The sequence below is a fragment of the Podospora pseudoanserina genome, chromosome 1 (genome assembly GCF_035222485.1).
Source record: "Podospora pseudoanserina strain CBS 124.78 chromosome 1, whole genome shotgun sequence".
Taxonomy (NCBI): domain Eukaryota; kingdom Fungi; phylum Ascomycota; class Sordariomycetes; order Sordariales; family Podosporaceae; genus Podospora; species Podospora pseudoanserina.
The window spans coordinates 2359006-2385072 of NC_085920.1; the positions used below are offsets into that span (position 1 = coordinate 2359006).

A 26067-nucleotide genomic window follows, 5' to 3' on the forward strand; every position below is an offset into this window, starting at 1 on the left:
ACCTACTTGTTGTTATCCTCCTTCTTCTCCGTCACCTTCCCCACAGCAACCATGCCCCTAAACCGATCCATAAACGTCTCCTCGCCCTTCTTCTTCCTCTCCTCCCTCTGTTTCGCCTGCTCCTGCCACAGGCCTTGAATACTCGCCGCCATCTCGGCATTAGCCCTATAATCCGCCCTCAATGCCGCCTCCTCGGCCGCCCTATCCTGCTCAGGCAACTTCTCCAACTTTTCCTTCCAACTCGCGATCAACTCGGCCGGTGGCGGTGGAATATTCACCTTCCCAGCCGCCTCCCCAGCAGCCTCCTGCTGCCGCTGCCTAACCTTTGCAGCCTCCTCCAGCACACTCCTAAACTCGGGCGCCTCCCTCCCTTCCTCCTTGGCCCTCTTGATCTCCTCCTCCTGCCTCAACATCTGATGATACAGCTCATCGGCCCTCATCTGAATCATCTCATCCTCCTCGGCGCTTCTCCCATAGGTGTTCAGGTACCCCAACGCTTTCAAAAGACGGGATTGGTTGTTGTAGCAGCGCTCGAATTTCTTGACCTCGTCAGAGCACATTGTCAGCCGGGCTTTGACCCCCCCGGATTTCATGCACGTGGCCCAGGTGAATTGCTCGTCGGCGCAGTTTTCGAGGGCGGCGCGGCCGATGGCGGCTTTGCGGTCTTTGTACGAGTCGAGGACGTCCATGAGTTTTTCATGGTCGGTTTTGGTTGCTGCTTCGATGGTGGATTGGGGGGTGTAGGTTTTCCAGAGGTGGGCGTAGCGGCCGTCGGGGAAGAGGGATTCGGGGGGGACGGTGGATTGGGAGGCGGCGGTTTGGTCGTCTTGGGATTTTTGGTCGAGCTGGCGGTGTGGTGGAACAGCGGGGGTTGGGGGTGAGGATTCGGAGGAGGGGGTGTATTTGACGGGGGCTTCTTTTTGGAGGAATTCGCGGAGTTTGGGATCGAGGTGGGCGAGGGGGTCGGAGGAGGAGTTGTCTGGGCTCCCGCCGAACCAGCCGTTGAACCAGCCCATTTTAAAGGGTGTGTGTGGGCGGATTTGGGGGTGGGATTGGGGTTTGCGCAAAGTGGTGATGGTGAGGAGGGTTAATGCGACCTGTGGTGGTGATGGTGGTGAGATAGCTTGGGGAAGCTTGAATTTAGGCGGGGTAAAGTGGCAGAAAGAGGTGCCCCACATTGATCTTTGCCAAGATCGACGCCGTTGGCAAGGGTGGGTTCACCTTGATCTTGACCACTTTGAGGTCAACGGTTGGAGATCCATTGGATTTGTATCTGGAAGCTCCATTGGAGAAGAATCGAGATTTTTGTTTGTTTTTTGGTTCAAAGTTCTTATATACGCCTTGACATAATTCCAGACCTTCTCATTCTCAAAGCGACCTACCTCCTCGAGTATTCATTCCACTTCGTGGAGCTTGTGCAAGGCCCGGATCTCCAGACCACGACACGACCATCTGGTCACTGTCGATAGGCCCAATCTGATAGTTTTTGTCAGCCGTGTGTTTACATTTCAGTTCAAGCTGGTTTACTCGAAGGCCCAATTTTAATTTCCAATTAGGCAAGTCCGTAATCCTCCTTCTTCCAGCTATCTTTTTATTAACAACAACGACCCACCATCTTCTGATCTCAGGCCAGCTCGTGGCGTATTTATCTAGATCACTAGACTAACACAACCTGGCGGAGATCAAGCCTGAGGGCCCTTCGAAGATATCAAATGGTCTAGATTGCATGGCAAGCTACATCGCAACGTCTCCCCAAGTCGACTTCATCCCCCAGCTCCTGCAGCGAATCATCCCAGAGGCACAAGAGTGGCCAATTGTTTAGAGTTTTGTTTCGACTTTGAATTCTCCCGGATTCCGCCTCGCTTGCCATTGCGTTAGTACATTGGTCTCAATGACACGCTATTCGCTAACAGCTCCAGTGTGCTTAGTGGCAGGTGGTTTCATCGCTGCAGGGCTCTGTGTCAGAGACGCAGCTTGGACCCCTTTTTCACATCTCCGTGTTTCCCCCCACGAGCCGCAACCTCAAGACGGAACCACACCGGATGAATCCAGATGTGCACCACCTCTTGACACACACTGCAATTGCCTTGGCTGAGGCGGTTGCATTGGCATCAAGATGCACGCCCCCACTGTGTCGTTTGTGCCAATCACATCTCCAATTGACTGGAAGCGCTCTCGAAGCAACCCTGCCATGTCGCCTCATCAGGAGACTGTTCCCTTCCCAGCGGGTCCCCCTGCCTCGAAATGACACCCTCGTCGAGCCTCTCCACACTGCCGGCGAGAGTGGGAGAGGGGCGGGAGCATGGATGACGTTGAATGGTCTATGGTCAGACTCCTGATGTCGCAAATCCCCATGAGAATAGAACCGTGTGCCGCCATATATCCCTCCTCTATACCCGGCTTCCCTCGTCTATCTCCTCTTTCCTTCCTCTTCTGCACTCCAAGTTTTGGGCTGTCTGATGGTATCATAGGGCGATTCTCGTTTCCCCCCTCTCTTTCTCTTCACCTTCCCTTCGTGACTGCAGGTCAGCTTAATTGTTTAGTTTCTTCTACCTTCATTTTTATACACGGCTGAGCCGTGCAAGTCTTTCTTTACCTACCTTTCGACCCTATCGATTCGATTTTTGAGTTTCGAGTTTAAAGACAACAACCATGTATTTCTCAACCAGAACTCTCGTCACCATCCTCCTGGCCGCTGTGGCCCGCGATGTTGCTGCTCAGGCAGCCGTTCAGACCCCAGACGCACCGGCGCCCAGCGCCATCCCTCCAGAGGTTCTTGCCAGTCAGGCAGCAAGTGCCAGTGCTGCTGCTTCGGCGGCGGCGGCGGCGAACGAGGCGGCAGCAGCAGGAGGATTGAGGCCACTACCGGGGCTACAGGGCGGTGAGGCAGAGGCGCCAGCAGAACTTAGACCTTTGCCCAATCTTGCTGGAGATGCCGCCGTTGTGACTCCTCCGCCCGTGGCGGTAACAGCTCCCGAAGCTGCGGAACCAGTAGCAACAGTGGCACCGACGTTGCCAGCAGAAGAACCGGCTGTTGAAGCCCCTCCTGCACTAATCCCACCTCCTGGCCTCGACGCGGAGGCTCCGGCCCCTGAGCTCGTGGTCCCTCCAGGTCTTGCTACACCGGTAAGTATCTTGATGAATATCTTACAGAAACAGTCACTAATTCGATATATCAGGTTGTGGAAACCCCTGTTGTCGAAAGTCCCGCTCCCGAAGCTGCGGCTCCAGCCCCTGAAGAGCCCCCTGCCGTCATCGGGTCCTTCACCCCTATCGTGGCCGAACCCACAGCCGAGGAGACTCCCGCTCTTGCTGAACCGACCGAGGCCGCTGTTGTCCCCCCTGTCGTAGAAGAACCTGCCGCTGCGCCCGTCATCGGCTCCTTCACTCGTATCGTCGCTGAACCGACGGTTGAAGCCCCGGTCGAAACCCCGGTCGAAACTCCGGTCGAAATCCCGGCCGAAACCCCCGCTGCTGAACCTGTCGCTTCCGAAGCCACTGGGCCCGCCGGTGTAGTCGAAACCCCCGCCCCGGTCCCAATCGGTTCATTCTCTCAAGTCATTGTTGGCACTGCCCCTACTTTGGCCGTTCCTCAACCCGTTCCCACCGGCGCTGGCGGCTTCGTTTTCCTTAACAGCACAACTGCTGGTGCCGGAGTTGCCCAGCCCACGGGTGGTCTTCTGCCTCTTCCTGGAGTTGCTGCTCCTTCTGGCGGTCTCCTCCCTATTCCCGGAGTCGCCCAGCCTTCTGGTGTCGCCGCCCCATCTGGTGGTTTGGTAACCCCTCCTGGTCTTGGTGGTGCTGGTGGCGAGACTGGATCTGGCTCTAATGGTGGATCTGGATCTGGAAGTGATGGTAGCGGCAGCGGCCTCGTCAACCCAGATGGAAGCACCGGAACTGAGACTCTGGAGACGGATCCCAACGTTACTGCTGGCCCTGGATCTGGCGGTACTGGGGTAAATGAGGTTTTGACCACTCTTACTACCACCAACGCTGAGGGCGTACCTACCACTTTGGTAACTGCTGTGGCTCAAACCACAGGACCAAACGGTGCTCAAGTTACTGGAACTGGCAACCTCGCCAACAACGGATCTACTCCCGCCCTGACGGCTGGTGGAGCCCGCTTGGGCGAGGGCATCAATATGAAGATGTCAGTTTTGGGAGGTGCTGTCGGTATGCTGGTTGTCCTGATGCTTTAAGGGGTAACTTGAAAATAGTGGAAAAGTTCCACAGAGGAGAAGGTGGCGGTGTTTTCACTGGTAATAAAGGGGGGTGCTGTGGTTACACAAAGCAATCTTTACGATGTTGTTCTATTTACTTTGGGGATCAATGCTTGAAAAGCGCGAATCAGATTGGGGTTTTACTTTTTACTTTTACATCACCTTTTTGTATATATACGATTATGATACCTTTTACAGCAACCACATCGACGTACGACAGAGTAGATCAAAAGAAAAAAAAAAAAAAAAAAAAAAAAAAACCTACAAATTGAGACGAAAATGACACTAGGTTTGGAAAGAGGCCACCTGAAAGAATCTGGGGAAGGGACGAGAAAGGTGTGGGTTGATCTTGCATGGATGACCCCCATCGGCTGAACTACCGGCCGTGGGTTCCGAAACGTGGGTGGTTTCGTCTGAAGTTCTGCCATGTGGTTGTGGAAAAGCCGCGCCTCAGTTGAGAGATAGCTACTCCAGATATCAATTAAGAGCTTCCAGCTTCCGTCTCCCTTGGCTTATCACTCATTGTACATGTCTATCATCCGGTCTTGTAGTTCGTTGAGTACATGACCGCGAGGGAAATTCACTTGTGTGAGGTTCCTTACTGATAGGAATGACAAAAAAGTCGTCCGAGCAGAGAGAGCTCTCCTTTCAGTAACACCCCTTACAGAATAATATGTCCTTGCTAATCCCATTCATCGCCATCCTGCGCAGTTGACTGTGGTGGCTGTGATCACTCTCTTTATGTGAACCCCTGAGTACTACTACTAACTCATTACACTCACTTACCTTGCTGTGCAGTATAGGAAAGCTTTGTGGTAACTTCAACAGCACCTATTGGGAAATAATTCCTCCTTGCTAATCTTGTGTATCACGATCATGGTGGAATTACCACGCTGACAATGATCATGATCTTTCTGACGACCCCCAAGTAGCACCAACCCCGTTACACTCACCTGCCTTGCTACAAAATATCAATGGACTAGTATCTCCAACATGATCGTGAATGGCATTTCACGCCTCTTCAAGCCAAACTCGCATCCATATTCACTGCATACAGTTTCCAAAAGTGGGACCATGCCCCCTCTGCACGGGACCTTCTTTTCTTTCGTCTTTCAACTTACACCCACTCTTCATATCACCTTGCTCCCTCTAACTCCATGATGCCATAATGGTAGAACAAGCAGATAACCTCACAATGTCGGAATCCAGCTTTCAGCGGGTATCACGAATCCGCGCCGATAACCGTATAAAACCAGAGACTCACATACAACCACCCAGCCCACCTCCTCAATTTATTCTATTACCCTTATTTTCATATCACTGCTCTTTTCTTTCTACCATTTCTCTTATCCTCAAATCATTACTCTTATTCCTTTATCTCCAAACCCCTCACTACTCGGTATCTTCCAGAATGATAACATGTTATCAAGCCACCAACCTCACGACACTCACCGCTACCTTTCAGCCATTATCACCAATCTGTGCCATCCACCATATAATTAGAGATACTCACACATAATCCCTCTCCCCAATTCCTCACCTTGTGGCATTGTTTTCAATTTCCCCTTCCAACAACCACCTCGCGTTTAGTGCTTATACACCAGCTGAAAGATATCACATTCCTCTCTCATTTCTTCCCAAATCAATTCCGTGTCACTGTTTTCTCCTCCAACAACGTCGCCATGTGGTATCTTTCAGAGTGACAACCTTATAGCAAGCCACCAACCTCACCTATCCAGCACCATCTTTCAACTTCTTTCACCCATCCGCGACATCCGCCATACAATCGTGGATCCCCACAAACCACTCTCCCCACCCCCTCACCTTGCACCATTACCATCATGTCCCCTTTCCACCCTCCTCACCAGTGATGATTCCGGCTGAAAGAAGTGCCCTCTGTTATCTCTCAAACAACCGCCAAATCCACCTCCCTCCATCCCTTAACCAGCCCTACACCTCGCTACCCCCAACCCCCTGGACAGCTCCTTCCCGTCGTCTTACATCCGACCACCCATCCCCACAAGCACAGCCCCGTGCTCCTTCCTCCCTTTTATCCCCCCTGTAACAACAACTTCCTGCGTCCGTAGCATCTGTGCACCTTCCCTATCTCCCTGACCCCTTTATACAATCCCCCTTTCCTACCGTCCCTTATCTTGTTCACGCTGCCCTGGCATTGTGTGCGCCCCTCTTTTACCCCTGAATTTTGCACAAAGAGACAGGAGGCAGCAAAGAACACAGGCAGCAAAGAACACAGGCAGCAATCACAATTCACTTGACCCCGCAGAAAAAAAACACAGAGATAGCATAATCAAAATATCGAGAGATGAAAAGTGGGAATTTATCGCTACCAAACCGTCTCGTCTCTGCATAAATAGGTTTACGCCAACATGTTCGTTGCCAAGTCGTCGAGTGTTTGATTTTCACTCCAATACCAACTTTACCAAATTCAAACATACTTCGCCGAAACCCCCACCAAGACAGCTTCTTTTTTTTTTTTTTTTTTTTAAATAAAACGAGTATATTAGGGCTTTATAAAGGCTATACTATCTGTTATCATCCATCCCTCCAAGACCTCTCTGATCTAACGCAAGCTTATTGTTGCTAAATGGTAAGAAGACGAAAAAAAAAAAAAGAAGAAACCTCCCGAAAGCTAATAACCCGATTACCTAGGTTGGAAGATAAACTTTTCCCCAAGTAAAAGCCATCGTGTTCATGTATTTTCCCTCCTAACCGCCTTCCAACCATGCAAATATCAGTGATTCAGTCGAGGATGCTAGGAATCAAACGAGATCAAACGCCTTTGTTCGTGTGGGGGGTTCCCACGCCCTCCCCGTCGATGTGACAGCTGACGTGCCAGAAAGCGAGCACTCGCTTTTCTCCCTCGAAAAAGACTCCGCCCGCGCGATCATCTGGAAGAGGAAGAGGCCAGCTCCTTGAACTCAGAGCCGCCGGCTGAGCAAATCTTGGTAATGTACAGAAGGAAGGTGTTGGCCCCGAACCCAAGTGATGAGGGCCAACGTTGCCCTTCCTCAACCTCAGAGATCGAAGTCCTGGCCGACGCTGTCGTGCTGATCAGCCGAGTACTGGCCCTGGTTGTACGAGCCGTAGCCCAGGTTGCCCAAGTTCTGGGTCATGTTGACCGCCTGGAAGCCGGGCTGGGGCTTGATGTCGGCGGTGGTGTAGCCCGTGTAGCCCGCGCTGTAGTAGATTGGGCGAGGCTGGGCACACAACGGGTTGCCCGTGTAGGTGCCGGCATTCGACAACCCGTGCGGATGATAGAACGGGGCGGCAGGAATGGATGGCTGGCTGGTGAACGCAGAGGCACCAGCATCCCGAGTGGGAAAGTGGAAGGGCGAATGGGTCCTGACCGCTTCCGAGGGATGGTTCGTGCTCATGGAGCGCAACGCGTTGCTCCGGCGGCTGTCATACCTGGCAACATATTAGCGGCCATCGAAGTATACACTTGAGAAGGTCGCTTCTTTTACTCACCCATAATCTTCCATCGGGCTGTGATGGCGGGTCGCCACCAACGGGCCGTTGGTCATCTGCCAACCGCCGCCCATCCAAGAGTGCTGAGAGGCCGGCTTGGGGCCATCACTGAACACATCGTACGTCTCCGCCGGGAGATGGGTGTGGGTGGCTGGTCCGACATCGTCATCGATCTCACCATCAGCATCCTCATCCACTTCATCAAGTCGCTCTGTCTTGTGAAAATCATTGGGGGCCGCAGTCATCTTTCTGGTTAGGCGGGCCGAAGAACGGCGCGCTTGTCTCGAAGTGGCAGTAGTGAGCGTACGACGAGCCCGCTTCTTCTTGCTAGGCTCCGCCTCATCCTGGGGGTCGTATTAGTATTGATCTTTGGCCTAAAATGGGATGGAATGACAACCGCCAACATACCTGACTGCCATCAATGGAAGGGCTGTCATATACATCTCGCTCGCGCAAACGCTTGAGACCCTCCTCGGTCAGCTCGTAGACTGTCTCCACGGATGTGATATCTCTCGACGTTTGCTGCATCTTCACCAAAACAGATGCGTCTTTGCGCTGGTTCCGCTTCTTCTTCTGCGGAGTCGTGGCAGAATCAAAGAGCCCCATTCCCTCATACACAATACCCTTGAGCTTAGTGGCATTGTCGCCCTCATTGGTGTCTTCAGGCATTTCGGTGCTCTCGGACAGGAGCTCAGATGTCGTCCCACTCACAGCAGTTGACTCAGATGGGAAGCGGCGTCTTCTCAAAATCATGCTGTGCTGCTGCTGAGGGGTGCTGGGAAGCGTGGCGCTGTCTCGAGAACGACGAGTGGTAGGGGTCTGGAAGCCGGAATTGTCGAAGTACCCCTGACGTGTTGAAGAAGAGGACCAACCGTATATAGCTTGGGCGTGAAGAATCTCATCAGGCTCGATCTTGATACTATCCATCATCAGAGCAGTGTCATCATCATGAGGGCGGTCTCGAGGCTGCAAGTTGGCCAGGTTGCATGATCAGTGTGTGTTCATTGCCTGAATGTCACCCCGGAGGTGGAAGCTAGTAACTAACCCCAGAGGCAGAAGCAAAGGTCCGGGCTCTCTTCTTGCCAGTAGTCTTCTTCTCTTTACTAGCCAAGCGCTCGGCCAGGAGATCATTGATGCCATAGCGAGCCTCCCAGTCGAGGTAGGCGGCAGTATCGGCCTTGGACTCGGGGTCAGGTCGCAAGCCAACTTTGAATTTCTGGGACAAGTGGCTCTTGGAAGCGATGTGCGTCAAGAGGTGCGAGAGGTCCGAAAAGGTGGGCTTCTTGGGGCAGATCAAGCACTGCAGCGGGATGACATTGGCGGCGGGGCCGGGCATCTCCATTGGAGCAATTGCGGCCATATTTTCTGGGAGGAAGTGAAAGTCAGCAGTTGAGATCTCGGATTGCAAGTACGAGATGCATTGTGTAAGCCCCAAGCGGGTGGTAACTCACACAATACACATACAGTGAGATCAGGGGTTGATGGTTGGCTGACTGCAAGATCAACCCAGGTAAATCAGGGGGCAGTAAATACAGGTGGGCAGGGCAACCAGACGGAGACGGGAAGTAGATGGGTTGAAGGGGACTTCTTCGACCACACAAGGCAGGTGAGATCGAAGAATGCGTGATGTAGATATCGTCCTTCGGTGCCTCCTGCGAGAGTGTCTGATGGTCCTTGACTTCCAAGGTGGCGAGGACTGACCACCAGGGTCGTCTGTAGGAGGAGAAGCTGGTGACACAACTCAGGAATTCTTGATAAACTGGATTTCCAGCAAAGCAAAATGCCCTCGGGGCACCAACCCAGGCTGCGGAGAGGCACCGGTCGGTAGGGAAGATAGTGGAGAAAAGGGGAAGATGAACTGGACTAACCGTTGAGGAAGGCACAGGTGGGACGCCGAGATGCGACGGAAGACGGAACGAGGTGAGGCTGTCGATGTGTGGACGAAAAAAGGAAGGAGAGGAAGTGGGAAAGAAGAGAGGGCAGGCGACGAGGTAAGCGACCCCCGCAGGCAGTGAGGCAGTGGTGCGAAAAGTCGAAAGAGTGGGAGGACTGGGAAGGTGGGGGGCAGATTTTTCAAAAGATTTTAAAGAAGGAAGGAGCAGGACACTTGACGCAACCAACTTTGCAGTGAAGGAAGGTGCAATAAGAAGAGAGGAAAGAGAGGGTGAAGAGGGAAGGAACAGGCCCCAAGAATGGTCAAGGCTCAAGATGGCGATAGCCCAAGAATGGTGACTATACGTGAACTTAACATCATCTTGTGAATGTATAAAGGGTCTTCTCAGAGATGTTCTGAATTACTGAGACGTTCACAAGCAAGCCTACAAGAGGCCGCATCGAAGCGCTCCGTGGAAGCGCGTGGTGGCGCGAAATAAAGTACTGGGCGTGTGTGTTAGCGAATATGTGATTGCGAGCTGGGACGAACACTTGTGTTAGAATACATGCGTCTTGAGGGTGTGGCTTTATCACGTATTGATGAAGCAGAGACTTTTGTAGCTGGCTCGGACAAAACAAAGTGGAAGAGGAGAAGATGTAAGAGAGGTCCCAAATAAATACTCAGACACTGGGCACCTCGACGACTTTGTGCAAATCACCTGAATGGTGTCTATCATAAATGGGAACATTCTTGAAGCGGGACCATCCTGACCATAAAGGCCTGATAATGAAGCTATATTCTTCCGTTGTGAACCGGGCCTTTCCGCCCATATCTAGGTATCGTGATGCCGCCGGCTCCATCGGAGCTTTTTAAGATGGGGTGGAATAAAATAAACCAAACATTTTGCTCCTGTTAAGACGCCCGCCGTCGCGACGGCACTGTGAAAATCATCTGAATAAATTCTTAAGCGGAGCCCATCATATCATGAGGGCCTCATGATCAAGCTATCTTCTTCCGTTGAGACACCGGGCTATTCCGCCCATGTCCGTGATGATATTGCCTACTGTCAAAGCCTTTCAGGATGGGACAGGATGCAGTGAAGAAGCTCTCTTACTCCGTCAAGTAGGCCGGAGTCTGAGACGTTAAGATCGTCGGAGCTTTCTAACCTGGGACAAGATGGGATAAAGCAGCTATTGTGCTTGGTTGAGAGGATGGGTCTTTCCGGCGATATCTATGACGATATGACCGGTATTGTTAAAGCTTTCTGGTATAGGATAGAGTAGAGTATTAATTATCGTGCTTTGTTGGAGGGACGGGCGTGTCTGGCTATATACATGATGATATAGCCTGCTCTGTTGACCATCTTAAACTGGGACGATGAAAGATATTGAAGTTCTTAAGAATGAAGACCTTTTTTTTTCATATCTATGGTGATGTAGCCTGCTTTCGCAAGTCTCTGAGCATATATTATGAAGCTATTTCGTTACTTTAAGCAACACGCCCTTCCGCCCACGTCCATGAGAATGTGACCTGCCTCTTTAAAATCACTAGGCAGTTAGGATGTGACAATGAAGCTAGGTAGGTAGTGTTTTTCCGTTCAGGAGAAAGTCCTTTTCCGTCATTTTTAAGATAATGCGGCCTTTCTTAGAGGATCAAAGTAGGTATGATATCCATGGAGGAAAAAAGATGTTCCATCTATGTCCATGATATCAATGCCTTCTTTGGCGGGGTATGTAGAGATAACGTGATGAAGTTGTTATGATCCATTAAATACAGACGAGAATTCGCGGCTTGACAGGCTGTTCTTCTATGTTTAAGTAGATATAGTTATGTGTCTGCCTTCGATGACAAGGTATGTGGAGATGTCAGTAGAGAACATTGAGACAGCTTTCCATCCAGATCCATAATGATGTGAACTGCCTCGGCGGATCACATTGCGGTGTTAGTAGTTAGAGAACAGCTTCTCACACATATGAATAATGGTGCGGCGGAATTGGAGGATCATGCCCGCATCAGATGGTATGTTCTGTTAGGAAGACGTATTTCCCACACATCATCATGATGATGCTTCCTATCTAGAAGGGGCCACAAACCATGAGATATTAGACACTGGGGTGCTTCCAGATCCTTGGTTGCCATTACTATGGAACCCCTTCTGTTGGACAGAGTATATGGCACCGGCATTGGCTTTCATCCACCTCGTCCGCTCTTTTGGGGAACAAATCTCAAAGCTCCTCACAGCCATCAGGGTAGGCGCCCTTCCAAGCCCAACAAACAAAGGGCTTATCTGAACCATGTGCTAGTTTCCAGAAAAGGTTGGAAAAGCTTGGAAAAGCCACATGATAGGCTATATCTGCCTGACAGACCCTTCCATCAATGTTGACAGCCATCCAGCTCAGGAGAGGAGCTTAAAGCCCATGCAAGAAGCCATACTCTGAGCGAGCCTTGAGCCCTTCAGCCTTCGAGTTGCTGTATGCGGGAAAGAAGGAGAAAAGAGGAACCTATTCACCAGACCTCGTCTCAAGCCTGCAATCTGATCAAATCTTAAGCCGAGCCAAGCCCTGTTCTCCATCTGACTGCTCTGAGATTAACAGCAGTCACTCATGCCGGTACTTGCATCGATGCTTATTGGCATGTGAAACCCAGAGGTATAAAGCATGGGTGTATCGCCTGACTGGAAGATCACCTCAATCTGGACCCCAACTTTGGCTGTGTTTGCGCGATTGCTGTAGCGCCTGGTTGCGTGGAAATCAGTTGGGTTTCTGTGGGAAGGCAGGTTGTCGTCAGTCGCTGTCCGCAAGCACGGCAGTTCGCCAGAGTCCCCACTCGCTCACGCGGCGGAAACCCACCAACGGTGCAATTTTACAGATCAGATGAGAAGGATACAGTAGGGCACGCCTGGTATTCCAAATTTTGTCTTGTAGACGGCGCATGAAGCTTTGGGTGCAAGCTTTTGAAAACTCACTGCTTCTGGCAAGACAAAGACGTCTTTTCCAGTCCTTTCAACTAATGTGCCACTCACATCCTGAACTTCCTGCTCCAGCCATACTTTCCCTACAAAGAATACTATTTTTCAGACTTGATATCAACAACCCAGGTCGCGACAGAGCAAAATGAACATAACTCTCCCCCCATTGCAGCAACTTGGAGTAAGTCACACTTTTTACCCCTACCCCAAATGCATCACCTATGCTATGCTCCCATCAACCTTCAAGCTCCATACATATCAAAAACGCTGGACATTGCTTGTGGATGAAATGTCTATGGTGAACTGGCCAGATGGGGCACAACATTCACCATCTCATCAGCATCATCAACCTTCTCTGCAGTCTTTACAGTTTCGCATAAGTGGTCGATATCTTGTTGCTCTCAACAAAGCGTATGACCTTGCCCGGCTGCCAAATCTGCATACGTGCCACGGTGTTTTTCTCCTCCATGGCTTGCTCGCCGTAACATCCGACGTTGAGTGATACTTACACCCATGCCGGAACCTCTGGTTTGGCTCACTGGGCACCCCGAAGCGCCGAGAACCGACGTCGGAAGGCTGTGGAAGGGTCCGGCCTGACAGATGTGGTGTGAAGTTTTCTGTCTTTGAACAGACTTGGTGTATGATGGTCCATCAGCAAGATCTTCCTACCTTGACGATGCCATGCAGTTGTTCTTCGCGGATGCCGTTTTAACTGCTGACTAGAAGAGTTGGTGATATAGGCACGACAAGCTGTAGGTGAAGCTCATTGAGGAGTCGCCACGCTTTGCAAACAACGGATATGATGGAAGGAGGTTGCGGAGTGATGGTGCTTTGGGTGCCATGCTCAACCACCCACAACGGCTCCCGTTCTGTTTCCTCTTATTTACCAAAGCCGGACTAGTATATTCCTTCTCGCGACCATGTCTTTCCCCTGATGTTTCCTCGGGTAAGGTATGGTACTCGGAGTCTTTCTTCTCATGCCACACATCCTGTTACTTGACTGACAATCATATTTTCTCTCTTATTATTATCTCACTTATATCCATCACTTTAGAGAGCTCTCATCTTTCTCTCTTGCTATGTGCATTGCACTATCCTTACGTTGACGGGAAACTTCAACTACTGCCTTGCAACTCATGGCGGCAATGAATTAGAAGCTTTACAACCTCTCTCTATGAAGATTCATGTGTGTAAAGAGCACTCAATGAGGGGAAAAGACGCAGATGAAACTGGTAATGTGAAAATTCTAAAGAAAAGAGAAGAAAACAAAAAGGTGCGAGTAAAGAAGAAGAACAACAAAGCTCTAGCAGCAGCCAGTTTGTGGCTCTTACCCAAAGTAGGCCACACCACAACACCGGGCTGGTGAGATAAAAAGCTAATACTTCCTTATTCTTCACCTTGAGTTTAGCACGCTCGCATGACATCGCATCTGGTAACGCTTCTGCTATTCATGCGCGCGTGTTGTCGTGAAGGCTAGGCTTAGCGATGGAAGAAGAAAAAGGGGTAGGGTGAAACTTCTGTTTGCAATGAGAGAGATATAAGGGTGACGACAAGTTGGCCGGGAAACGCTCCTCTTCTCTCAAGGACAAAATGGGACAGGCACGCTTGAAGCAAAATTTAGATCTTCGAGTATATTGGGAAATATACCCGAAAAATGAGTATTTACCTACCTTAGTGTTAAATTCAAGCTGAAATCACCCGATCTTACATAGATTCCTTTTAAGAGGAGCTCCACTGCCAAATCATGAATTGTTCTCATGCTCAAGGCAATCACATACAAGTGAAAGCTGAAGAAGCAGACTTTGGTTCGGATCATCTAGCATCTTACATATCGAACACTTGCTCTCATCTCACAATACATGCTGCGTAGGAATAGGTCTTGTCTTTACTCTCATTTTTCATTTTCTTAGCATTGCCCTCACGCATGGAATCACTCTTTTTTTGTCACTCACTTGCTCCCGGCGCGCCAAGGCGCATCAGTCTCGCAAAGCCTGCCTCAAGGGCTCCTTTCCACGTGCCGAGACGAGCGTGACCTTCAACACCGGCTATGATGATTGGGTTTTTGTTGAGGGAGCCTCGTGCTAGCGTTGGATTGGTAGTACAGCATTCACCAGTTTCGCAACGTTGATGTGGTGTGAACCACAACCCCCCAAAGCTTTGTGCTATGAGTTTCCCGCTCCGTCCCCACGATCCGGTCTGGTCGCATCAGCCACGCAATGCCGACTCCAAGAGCTGCTTTCCACGCGGCGAGGCGCATCAGTCCTGCAAAGCCGACTTCAAGAGTACAGAGATCCAGCTGTGTTTGCTGGCTACCCTCGTCGCCAGCCAGGTTCAGAACATGTCTATTGACTACAAGAATCTCAACTCCTTGCTATCTCCAGAGAAAGTAGGTTAAAAGTCGCGCTCCAAGAAGAGATATGTTAAAATTCGCGCTCTCCCGAGAAAATGGGTGTGTTGTGGTGCTTGTAGCTGTCGGCGAGCGCGCTGGAGTTCACACTCTCCAGAGTAGATAGTGGAGGCATGGTTGTGCGTCGTCTTCATCTCCATGCGGACCGGCTTGCGGGGGCATTTGGATCTGAGGATGAGCTCCCCCGACTTGTGAGGGCATTTTGAACAGAGGATGGGCTTCTCCGGCTTGGAGAGCAGCTAGCGGAGTGAGTGAATATCTATAATCCCCACAGAGGCACTATATTGAAAAGAGTCGAAAGCTCTAAGCCATTTAGGAGATCTGATATCATGAATGAGAGGAAGGGAACTGGGAATGAAGCTTTCAAGACAAAAGGTCTTTGCCCGCAGTGTCCCCACTAGCACTACATATTATATCCTTCACGTTGATGGTATAGCGTCTGTTGGCACTGCTGAAATGAGGTGGTGAAAGAGGTGGAATTACTTGGTTACTTCAAAGCTGTAAGCAGCCTCGGAAATGTAACTGCCTTATCATGCGGACGAAAGAATATCGACAGATCTGTTTTTTCGAGGTTCAGGGGGCTCGATATATTGTTCACATCTGTTTTTCCAAACCGCCCCTCTTCCATCTCCCAGATATGAGTTCAATGTTCAGCACATATTCTTTTCGCCGAAGTTTGGACCTTGATTCACCGCCCCAATTCTCTAATCAAAGACTTATCTTTCAGCCTACTCCTCAATAGCACAATTTATGTCTCCCGGGCACACAGCCTCAACGGAGACAGTTCTCAATCAAATGCCAGCGGCTCACCATCAAAGAGCCAACCCGCCCCGGCGCCTCACGGCGTTCGCATTGTTCTTAGCTGGGTTCAAGCAACTCAATGCTCCGGTTTTGAACCACCTGGTTGAGACTCATAGTCGCCTCCAATCTCCTCGCACTTGCAGCACCCACCGGAACATCAAGTAGATAGCCAACGAGATTGTGCCTTGCAACAGAAAGTCCACCAGACGGCTCCTTTCAACAGGAACCCCATGAGACGGCTCCTTGTAACAGGAAGTCAACTCCCACCGGAGTCGAACCAGCCGCGCGCACGCGCCGAGATAATTGATGACATGCATGACATTAAAAAGGCAAAATCGCTGCTTGATATGATGGAGCAAGAGAAGCAGCTTCGAGATCAGGTTTTAGGCACACGCCTTGAGGATGCGGGTAGAGGTTGATGATGAGTTTGTCACGCGCGCGCTAGAGATAGTTCATCATAAACCTCTACCCGCACCGTCAAGGCGATCACATCGAGGGTATCATGGCGAGGTCTCTGAATGGGTGTGGATACACTGGCCTCATCTTTCATCACTGACCGCGATGAGCCCATTGCCTCGGTCCTTACCAGTACCCTTCTCGAGACCGGCCAGGAGATCCCGGATCTCTTGGCCGGCTACATCCCGGAGGATGCCGCCCATTTTCGCCTCGAAGCTGATTCAGACTTCGATGAGATCGAGAACGCTGCGGTCAACTTTGGCGGCGATGCCAACGATGGTGGTGATGGCGGTGCGACCCCTGGGGCGCTGGTGATGCTGCTCCAGTTGCCCAGCCGACCGCCAAGAAGCGATAGTTGATGGCGTGGGTGATGTTGAATAAGGCACGGTTACTTATAATAGGGGGGGGGCGTGAAGGTGGCTTGCAGGGCAGAGTTTGGAGCAGTCGGCGCGCGGGGTCATGGAAGTTGATGTTGGACAGCGGCTCGTGAAGTAACGCAAGGACACCATCAGACACAAGATATGAGTAAAACTTCTAAAACATGAAGTCTTCGAGCCCTACTAACAGGTAGCAATGTCTCATTCCATCTCGGTATGTTAGGTTATACTAGATTCACTTACTCCCTCAATTAACAACAGTTCTGTATTTATCCCACTGATATAGCCCGTAATCCAGGTTTCAAGCCATCTATCTGATTGGTACACTGTGGTGTATTAGGCATTATGTGGAGAGAGTGTAAAGTGGTTTTCTATGTGTTCCATCCTTATTCCGAAATTTTGGGTTGGTTGCCGTCGGGTGGCAGATTTCAGGGGTAAAAACAAAGTGGGTTGCTGCCAGAGCAACACTGTTCTTGGCAGAGCAACGTCGAGCCTGGTAGGTAATTTACTCTGCTCCTGCCTTTGCTTTTCTGTGCTTTATTTTCCCTTAACATGCCCCCGAGCATAACAAGAAGATGAAAACTTTGGGCAGTTCACAATGGCCGTTTTGTCGTGGTGGAAGATTTTGTTCGAGATCAAAGTCAGCTTAAATGGTGAGCCTGACCCCGATCTCTGTTCCTTACGGAGTACTTCTAAGCACGGGAGATGGATGGATGATCTTGTAGCATAAAAGAGTCCCTCGTTGCATGCCTTTATGTTTGAAATCCTACCTTATAGATGAACGACACTACAGTGAACATTGCCCATTTCATCCATGCCCCAAAGCTAGTTACTTCAGGAGAGTCGAGTCCGTGGGTCCCTCAAAATTGCTCCAGGCGTTCATTCACTTCAAAATCCATCTTGGGCACCACCAAGCCCGCTAGCTGGGGTCATGACCTCCGCGGCGCGCTTTGCGGCAAGATTTCCCCAGCGTAGGAGCACGTCCACATAGCGAGTTCATCTTCTCAGCCCCGTATCTCACCATGAACAGGCAGGCCATGGTTTACCAGACCTTTCCCACTTGAAGGCCACCACCAAGAATGCAAGCCTCCTTCGTCTTTTCGGCACAAGCAAGCCCATTGCTAGAAGGTATTCATCACCGCGGCTACAACTACACCACATGCGTTCCATCGCCCTGGCTACAGCTATACCACATCCGCTCCCTTGGCTTCAGCACGACGAGACCGTCCACCATGTTCAGGGCAGTGAGTGGAAGTGCATCAGCCGTGCTCTTCTCCCCATGACTCAAACAAGTCGCTGAAGGAAACCTATTCCTCAATGCGAACACCGAAGCTACCCCGCGCCCTCGCACGCGAGGGCACGACGTTTTGTATTATCGCCGATATCTTTTCCTTCTGGTTGCGGGAGTATCGGGACTTGCTCTTTTGCATCGACGACACATGTCTCTCCAGCTATTTCACAATTGCGATGAAAGATGCTGTCTAATATAAGATAGGAGAAGAGATGTATGAAGAGCAGGTCGTCACTCATCCTGACTTGTAGTAATAGTAATGATTTGCTAACAACATACCTAGTGATATGCTAGAGCTTACTTCCCGGAAAGAATTGCAAGCAGTACTCATATTTGAGAGAAGAAACTGCACATCAAACGAAGCTCTGTAATATGGTCTACACCTGTAGGCACAATAGAGACGAAAGACATCATACAAAACTTCAACTTTCCATCTCAGTCAACTATTCACCCTATCCAGCTTGGGAGCACCATCGTCTGCCAGTCGCAAGCGAGCGAACGCGAGTGCTGAAAGGTGATGAAATGCTCGGGGGAAATTATTAAGAGCAACTTCATAGGTGAGCGAGTGAAAGCAAGAATGGTGATGGGAGAAAGATTTGGGAGTAGTTAGCGATGTCGAGGCCGACGATCTGTTGCTTTCCGGCCGACGTGAAGCGCACCTCACCCAGCAACTTCCACAACAAATGACCCAGCGTATGTCTCCACAAGTACCACACCAGATATCCCACATGTATCTCAATCCCAGAAGGTGCCTTAGCAAGCGGTCCAAAAACAATCCATCTTTGCTCCCACGTAGGCAAAGAAGCAACAAGGTCTGGTGGAGATGGAAGAACTGTCAGTCACAACGTGTTTTGGTATTGAAGGAAAGATGCCCACACGAACTAGGATTGAAAAAAGGCTGTCTGGTTGCTGAGATCGGGGGAAAGCTTGGCTTCTGGTCCAAAAGTAGACCGAAATAAAGAAGAGATGCCTTGAATAGTCAGGCAGATACGTGCACTTGTAGAAACCAGCTAAGCATGGTTTGGAGATCTGAACGATGATCCTTGTCTGAACTTAAAATTTGATGAGGTTTGACGGCCATAAAAACAAGCGTTATAATTGTTGTTGATAGCTGGGACGAAACGCCCAGGTACTATCGAGAAGCGTGTGATCAGGATGAAGCAAGTAGACAAGATGCTGAGGGGCTGGCCAGCCGGGGAGAGATCGATCCCTCCTGTCGACAAGTCAACATTTCTGGCCATGTCAGTAGTGTCCCACGTTGTCTGTATGGGAGTCAACAGCAACAAAAGAGAGGCCAACTTTATTTATTTGCTCTTGCCTTGTGTCCTGTCCAACATGAAAGAGGTCGGCAGGTTATTAGATTGCAAGAGGTGAATCAAGCAAACACGGGCATCTTAGAAGAATCATGAAACAGAGCGCCTACTTGCATTATGTAAAAGTATAACTGAGGAAGGCAGCTCATGGACCGAAGATTCTTGTGATGGTCGATTTGGGCAAGCAGTAGACCTCGTCGACAAGCTCCAGGCCGGGGTAGTCCAACAGGCTTAGCCCGGTGATGCCAAACAGCGTATGCCAGACATCCACCATGTCACCTGGTCGGTCCGAGATACCGCCCTTCTCAGTGTCTTGACATTGAAGGATGAAGTTGATGAGCCTGTCCCGATCGATCCAGTGTGTCTTGCCAATCATTTCCAGACTGCTCAGGACCCACCAGCTGTAGCAGACATCCTCCTTCTTCTCTGGTCGACCGTTCAGACCACCGTTGGCGAGCTGTCTTTCACTCAGCCACTTTCCTAACCGCTCCTTATCGATAAGATCCTGTCTCTTGGCGATCGTTAAGCTGGCCACACAGGTGAATATTTGCCCTGAGTGGGACTCAGCACCGGGACTGACACCGTAACCTCCGTCAAAGTTGGCACATGCCGCCACATAGTCAACGGCTTTGTCGACATCAATCAAGTCCATGAGGCCAAGAAGCGACAAGGCGTTGAAAGCACCGTACAGAAACCGAGTATCTTCTTCACCCCACTCGTCACCAGCAAACGTTCCAGTCTGCCGGTTCTGAAGGTTGGCAATGTCTGGGTCGATGGGTTAGTATCTTCACATAGGATATTGTTTTCCGAATGGTGCGGTTAACGACGCACATTTCCCTACAAGCGCCTTCCCCTTCCCTCGTGTCTCCAGCTCGTCAAAGGCATCGACCATGGCGAGGATCTGCACAGCGCTAACGGTAGAGAGCATGTGTGCATCGTGACCGGGGGCGGCACCGAAGCCTCCGTCTTCGTGTTGGCATGATAGTACAAAGTCGATGGTCTCAGAGCGTGGAAGGCCTTCGGGTACGCCGAGAAGGTGTAAGGCTGTCAAACCCCAATACACACCGTTGAGTCGCAGGTGTTCTGTTAGCCAGTAGTCATACTCGTCTTGTCTCGTATTGAGGCTTTGTATATATTTGACATGAGCAGAAGTGGCGAGCTCCAGCTCTTCTGGGAGTTGTTGAAAAACATCCGTCATGGTGAGGTGGTCGGTTTTATGAGTCCGTAGAATTAGCTGTGAGTGTTGTCGAATCCCAAGCCAACAAAGGAATGACGTTAGACCTCAGGCCCCTGTTGAAGATCTTATGTAATCAGCATGGTAAGGTAAGTGGACCAGGCACCACCACCCCACTCATCTCAAGGTCCAGGCAGCTGGTTTCAACGCCAGCTGGCAGATATTGGCCAAGACATCACACAGGTTGCTGACACCTCAGCTATGTAAATATTCCAGCTTTACAGCACAGACCAGAAGCTGCCGAATAACATAAACGGCGTTTTGTTGAGGGATACTCGGATTATCCTGATGCGTCGATTTGTTCGTGTTCTGATTGGCCTCATTTTCGATATATAGTGTTCCGTTCGCTTGTTCGGCGCTTCGTTACCGCCGCCGTCTAACCACGATACGAGAAAGCAAGCTGCTCCACAACAAGAGCAGGGCGCCTTGTGCGAACAAGTCTGAATCTCCAGCGAATCGAGCTTGAAAACAAGCCTCGAGGGCCGTGACGCCACCTCATATGCATGCAGTCTGCGAGGTGACCATCCCGTACCAGGCAACAAGTCTGGATCGGATCAGTTTGGATGTAACTCGGATACTATAGGAGTCCATTGGGTGTTGTCAAAGATAAACTCATCGAGAAGGCAGCACTGCATCCTGGATACCCAGCTACCCAGTTTTGGGGCCCGAATTCGTGGCTTGAGCCTCTTCAAACCAAAGGGCATCCATTGTAGTATATACTGGTGAAGCACTGTGAAGCACTGAAGCCAGGAGGAGTAGAAGACGCTCAGACCAACTGGCAGATGACCCATAGAAAAAGTGCCGAGTTTCAGAATTGGCTTTTTGTGTACCTGAAGCTAACCACATCAGGTTTGGTGTTAACAGCGGCCCCTCCTTTTCGATATGGCTTGGTTGGAGGTGCGGAAGATGAGGATACAACAGATTCACGACCAGAGGTTTTTTCCAGCCTGGAGATGCGGGATTGATGAGGTCTCTATATGTCTCCTGCAAGGAATCACCTGTCTCGTGATTCACAACACAGACTAGATAATATCAAAGCCCCCCGAGACATGCGCATCGTGCTAATAATGGTTTCATGGATTTGGGTTCGAAGGGCAGCGACCGCTTGCGTGTGGCACCGAGACGTCGGGCATCTCGGCCTATCCCTTTCTTTCTTCTTCGAGCACGAGAGAACCATGTGTGCCCAAGGCACCCAGTACGTGCCGGTTTTCATCAGCCGAAGAGAACAAAGACTGGCAATGGGCTCGAGAGTCGTTTTCCAGCGGATCAAAGAGTGGGGAGATAAGTGCTCAGAGCGGCACCCAGCCAGTAGCTGATGACCCCTCACTAGGCTGAGAGGGAGGTGCGAATGGAGCCCAGGTGCTTGGTGTGTTTAAGCACAAACGACCTTCACCCCTTGGTCCTCCTCCGCCTTGCCTTTCCCAACCAGTTCCAAACATCGCTGGCTGCTCAATAGACAACAGCAATATATTACTGACAACCTGCCGCCCTCCTAGCGACACGACACCTTTGATCATCAGTCTCCATTCGTCTCCAAACCTAATGCTGAATACCCCGGCGTCTATTCTACGGAACTTCCCAATTCGACCCTTTGCCCTGACGGAGCTTCAGACAAAGCAGCACCCCTGACACCGCTCAGCGGCAGCGCATCGCATCATCGTGTGTCTGCAGCGCGGGCCAGCAGAGTGCTCTTGAGATAATCCCCGTTTCAGATTCCGGGCCACTTGGAACCTTGACGACACTCACCTTACTCATTTGGCCGGTTATCGACATTTTGGATACCAATACCAGAATACCTCTCCCATAATAGCTGGGCGTCAGATTTCATTGAAGCTGTTGTAACAGTGGTTGCATCCTGGTCGGCCCTGAAATCTGTAGGAACGGGCCTCGAAAGGGGTGCATCTCTTCTCCGGGTCCAGCCTCTATTATCGTTCTTTCTCACCCATCCCATTTCCACAATATCAGTCGAAAACGGTGTTGCAGAAACACCCACAAAATTGAGTCGTCCGACAAGGCACAACCCGAGCGCTCGGTTTCGACTTGTGGGCATCCCTGGTACGAAGTTAGGGTCAACGGGGTGAGGGTTACCTATGCCGCATGCGCTTGTCTTGGAGTAGGTGCGCGCAGCCCTGGGAACATCGACCTGACATTTCAACTCCTGGCCTGCGGCTCTTCCCATAACCCAAGGCCCTTTCCTTTCCGGACTCCGTGCCTCCTTGGGGGACGGTGCTCACTTGTCGCAGCCTGCAATCTGCCTATTTTCCGCCTCTTTCGAGGCCTGGTACTGTAAGTTTCGGCCCAGCACCCGCTACTGTACCGTTGGGCTGCTTGGCTGGCGCGTTGCTCGCAAGACCACGCTGCACTGCATTGCTTGTTGCTGCAACAGCTGCGACAAGTCGGGTGGTCTTCGTGTGCGGCAAAGTGCTCGAGGTGCGAATCAGGAACAACCCAGGAAAAGCAGACGCCTGTTATATCCAGGCCCATCATTATTAGCTCCATCTGAGCGGGTGGCCCGGCGTTTTGCGCAGCCTCTCTCATTTGGCGTTTGACACCTGGCAGCAGTCTGCTGGCAGCATGGGCCGGAGCAAGCCTGTACCGCAGCCGCTTACGCTGCCGCCCAGCGACGACTCTCGTGGTGAAACTGTCCCCAATTCCGCTCGACTGACGACGGCTTCGCCCCGATCCCCGCGCTCCCCTTTCCGCTTCGGCCAAAAAAAGTCTGAGAACGCCGGAGAGCCTCTGCAGCTTGCCGACGTCTTGCACCAGCCCGAGAAGCAGAGTCCAATTCACAATCACCAACACGAACACCAGCTTCAGCAGCAACAACAACAACAACAGCAGCAGCAGCAGCAGCAGCACCAGCCGCGGCCCCAATACCAGCCCTCAGTCCAAGCCCAGAGCCAACCACACGTCAATTCACCAGGCCAAGCCCCGCTCCCTACCGAGCAACTAGCTGAGAAACGCCCCCTTGACCACACTCCCACCTCCTCGCCGCCATTGCACTCACCAGGAGGCCGGACTGCCGACCAACAGAATCGACTGCCCAACCAGCCCCCGCCGCACCTTGGCCACAGAAACCCGCGGCACGACGACGACAAGGCTTCAAAGTCGAGTTTCTTCTTCAACTTTGGAAAGGCGGCCAGGCCGTCGGACCGTCCCTCCACACACCAACACTCAGACTCCCGCGCTGAAACTATGTCAAGAGATTCTGAACATTCCACGCCTTCGAATCAGAGCACTAAGCATTCGGGTATGTCGATCCAAAGTTTATCTTGCTTAGCTTCCACGGCCCACCCTTTTTGACCTACGGCCTGTCCCTCGGCCTAGTGTTTTGTGCGCGCGCAGCAGCCAACTTGACTGTCTCGCCCGGCTTTGTTTCATGGTTTGACTAACATTCTCTGGTGTCCGAAATTGCAGAACCACCCCAGCAGGATTCCTCAGCGCAAAGATCCATTCCCCAGCTGCCGTCCAGATCTCAAGTGTCACTAGCCTCGTCTGCCGATCACGATAGCCAAAACAATTCCGCCAACGCCTCCGGCTCGAAAAAGCACAAACCAAAGCCCTTCAACCTACTGAGCCGAAACAGATCGTTCAAGGACAAGGAAAACAAGGAGACCAAGAGCAGTCCGAGCCCCAGGGAACAGACTCTGGCACCACCAAAAGCCGGCGACTCGGAGAGGCTTGCCCCTCTGAAAACTGCCCCGCTCCAGGCACACGACCGATCGTTCCGCGACATGATGTCCTCGGCGGTCCGCAACCATTCGGCGGAAAGGCCGCAGGCGAGAGAAATTGGCGGAGGAAAGGGAAGGGACCAAGATGGGGGACATCGAGGCTTGCCTTCCTCTCTAAGAGAGGCGGGCGGATCCGCATTTTTCAGTAATCTCAAGAACAGCAAAGCTGCCGGCATTATCAGCACCCGTTTGTTCGGCAAGGACAGCAAGAACGAGCCCCCAGTACCAAGAGAGCCATTGATAGATGACGAGAGTTATGTGCTCAAAGTCATCAACCTGCCTCTCGTGGAGCAGACACGGCTGACCAGGATATCAAAGCGGCTGGAGGATTCGCGAGACAAGACGGAGTTCTGGATGCCCGCCTTCCCATGGAGAGCGATTGACTACCTTAACTATAAAGGAAGTGACGTAGAAGGATTGTACCGGGTACCAGGCAGTGGACCGCAAATCAAGAAGTGGCAAAGGAAGTTCGACGAAGGTATGATGCCAAGACTCCAAGAGATATACTGGAAACCCCCTTTGTGACCATTCTTGCTGACAGTGCGTTTGTAGAACTCGATGTTGATCTGTTTGAGCAGCCAGATCTTTACGACATCAATATTATTGGGTCGATGTTAAAGGCTTGGTTACGAGAGTTACCTGACGAGCTGTTTCCCAAATCAGCCCAAGACAGGATCGCCAGAGAATGCGCAGGCGCAGAGACGGTCCCCCAGCTGCTCATCGACGAACTCTCGAACCTTTCGCCTTTCAACTACTACCTCTTGTTTGCCATCACGTGCCATCTCAGTCTGTTGCTTGCCCACTCCGACAAGAACAAGATGGATTTCCGCAATCTCTGCATTTGCTTCCAGCCCTGCATGAAGATTGATGCCTTTTGCTTCAAGTTCTTGGTGTGCGACTGGCGCGAGTGTTGGAAGGGCTGCAAGAACGAGGCCAAGTACATCGAGGAGGAGTATGCGCTCTTTGATCAGCCACCACCTATGCGAGCTATCGGCGAGGCGAGGAGGAACGGAGCTCCCCTGAATGAGGAACACAAGCCAGAACCCCACAGGCCAGAGCCCCGGAATATTTCGTCATCGAACAGCAGCAAGAGCTCCATCAGAGGCGCGGCCGACAACCAACAGCCGCAGCAAAAGCAATCACGACCAAAGAAGAAGGCGCTGCCGGAGAGTGAGAGCATTGATACAGGCTCCACAATCTCGACAACACTGACCATCAACAGTGACGTAGAGACACCACCAAGGCGATCAGGAGATTTGCGTCCCCTCTCGCCTATCAAGCCGCTCTCGCCTCTGAACTTTTAGGTGGACGCTGTACAAAAGCCGCAAACTGGATTCTTATGTCGATGGGATTCGGTATTCCTATTCTCATCGTCGAACGATCGTTACGCCCGTCCACGACTCTTTTCTTTACCCGTACCGCAGTGCGTATTTACCGGAACCACATCGTACCTACCTATTTCATTATCAACCCATCTAGCTGTTGGCAACCATGAGAGAGGTTGCCAATCTTGCTTCGTTCGACCTTGATCAAATGGTCGATATCAAAACGTTGTCCACTACACGAAGAGGACAGTTACACACACACGGGGATACTGGAGATCACAACACCTGAATTTTGCTTTGTCGTTTTTTTCCAAGTCAGAGGGTGTTTTAGCATGCGGGCCGTTCTTGTTTTGTTGCTTTGCGTTGATTTATCTGCCTTTGCTTTTCGTTTCAGTTTGGAATACCCCGTCCGGCCTCGTTTTCTTTTATTTTTGTGTTGAAATACCACCACGCGCAAGGCGTAGGAAAGGGTATTGAAGTTTTCTTTTAATCACGAAATTGATTCACTTCTCGCTAGTTGTGGTGTAGTAGTGGCTGGTAGGGGGGCTGTTGTTTATAAGTGCTGAAAAGAAAAGTGTTTCC

At 51.1% G+C, this 26067-nt stretch overlaps 6 protein-coding genes across 6 annotated transcripts; 3 read left to right on the top strand and 3 right to left on the bottom strand.

Annotated features, from left to right (window-relative positions):
- Positions 1-2: 2 nt before the first annotated feature.
- QC764_0008140 (uncharacterized protein) lies at positions 3-1178 on the bottom strand (the record flags this gene model as incomplete). The annotated part of the gene is made up of 1 exon (XM_062939834.1): positions 3-1178. The coding sequence occupies one exon, from the start codon at positions 1176-1178 to the stop codon at positions 3-5; it is 1176 nt and encodes a 391-aa protein (XP_062804824.1).
- QC764_0008150 (uncharacterized protein) lies at positions 1075-1928 on the top strand (the record flags this gene model as incomplete). Its single annotated transcript, XM_062939835.1, has 2 exons — positions 1075-1269; positions 1920-1928. 2 exons carry the CDS (start codon positions 1075-1077, stop codon positions 1926-1928), a joined length of 204 nt encoding a protein of 67 aa, XP_062804825.1.
- A 724-nt stretch (positions 1929-2652) lies between these two features.
- On the top strand, positions 2653-4325 carry QC764_106675 (uncharacterized protein; the record flags this gene model as incomplete). Its single annotated transcript, XM_062941917.1, has 2 exons — positions 2653-3126; positions 3180-4325. 2 exons carry the CDS (start codon positions 2653-2655, stop codon positions 4197-4199), a joined length of 1494 nt encoding a protein of 497 aa, XP_062804826.1. The 3' UTR covers positions 4200-4325.
- Positions 4326-6742: 2417 nt separating this feature from the next.
- On the bottom strand, positions 6743-9568 carry QC764_106680 (uncharacterized protein). Its single transcript, XM_062941918.1, has 3 exons — positions 9161-9568; positions 8755-9074; positions 6743-8675 (listed from the first exon to the last, which is right to left on the bottom strand). Exons 2-3 carry the CDS (start codon positions 9067-9069, stop codon positions 8049-8051), a joined length of 942 nt encoding a protein of 313 aa, XP_062804827.1. The 5' UTR covers positions 9070-9074; positions 9161-9568; the 3' UTR covers positions 6743-8048.
- An 8664-nt stretch (positions 9569-18232) lies between these two features.
- On the bottom strand, positions 18233-21823 carry BET2 (Rab geranylgeranyltransferase). Its single transcript, XM_062941919.1, has 3 exons — positions 20027-21823; positions 18765-19960; positions 18233-18696 (listed from the first exon to the last, which is right to left on the bottom strand). The coding sequence occupies exons 1-2, from the start codon at positions 20391-20393 to the stop codon at positions 19341-19343; spliced, it is 987 nt and encodes a 328-aa protein (XP_062804828.1). The 5' UTR covers positions 20394-21823; the 3' UTR covers positions 18233-18696; positions 18765-19340.
- On the top strand, positions 21331-25899 carry QC764_106700 (uncharacterized protein). The gene is made up of 3 exons (XM_062941920.1): positions 21331-23679; positions 23847-24638; positions 24713-25899. Exons 1-3 carry the CDS (start codon positions 23004-23006, stop codon positions 25462-25464), a joined length of 2220 nt encoding a protein of 739 aa, XP_062804829.1. The 5' UTR covers positions 21331-23003; the 3' UTR covers positions 25465-25899.
- Positions 25900-26067: the final 168 nt, after the last annotated feature.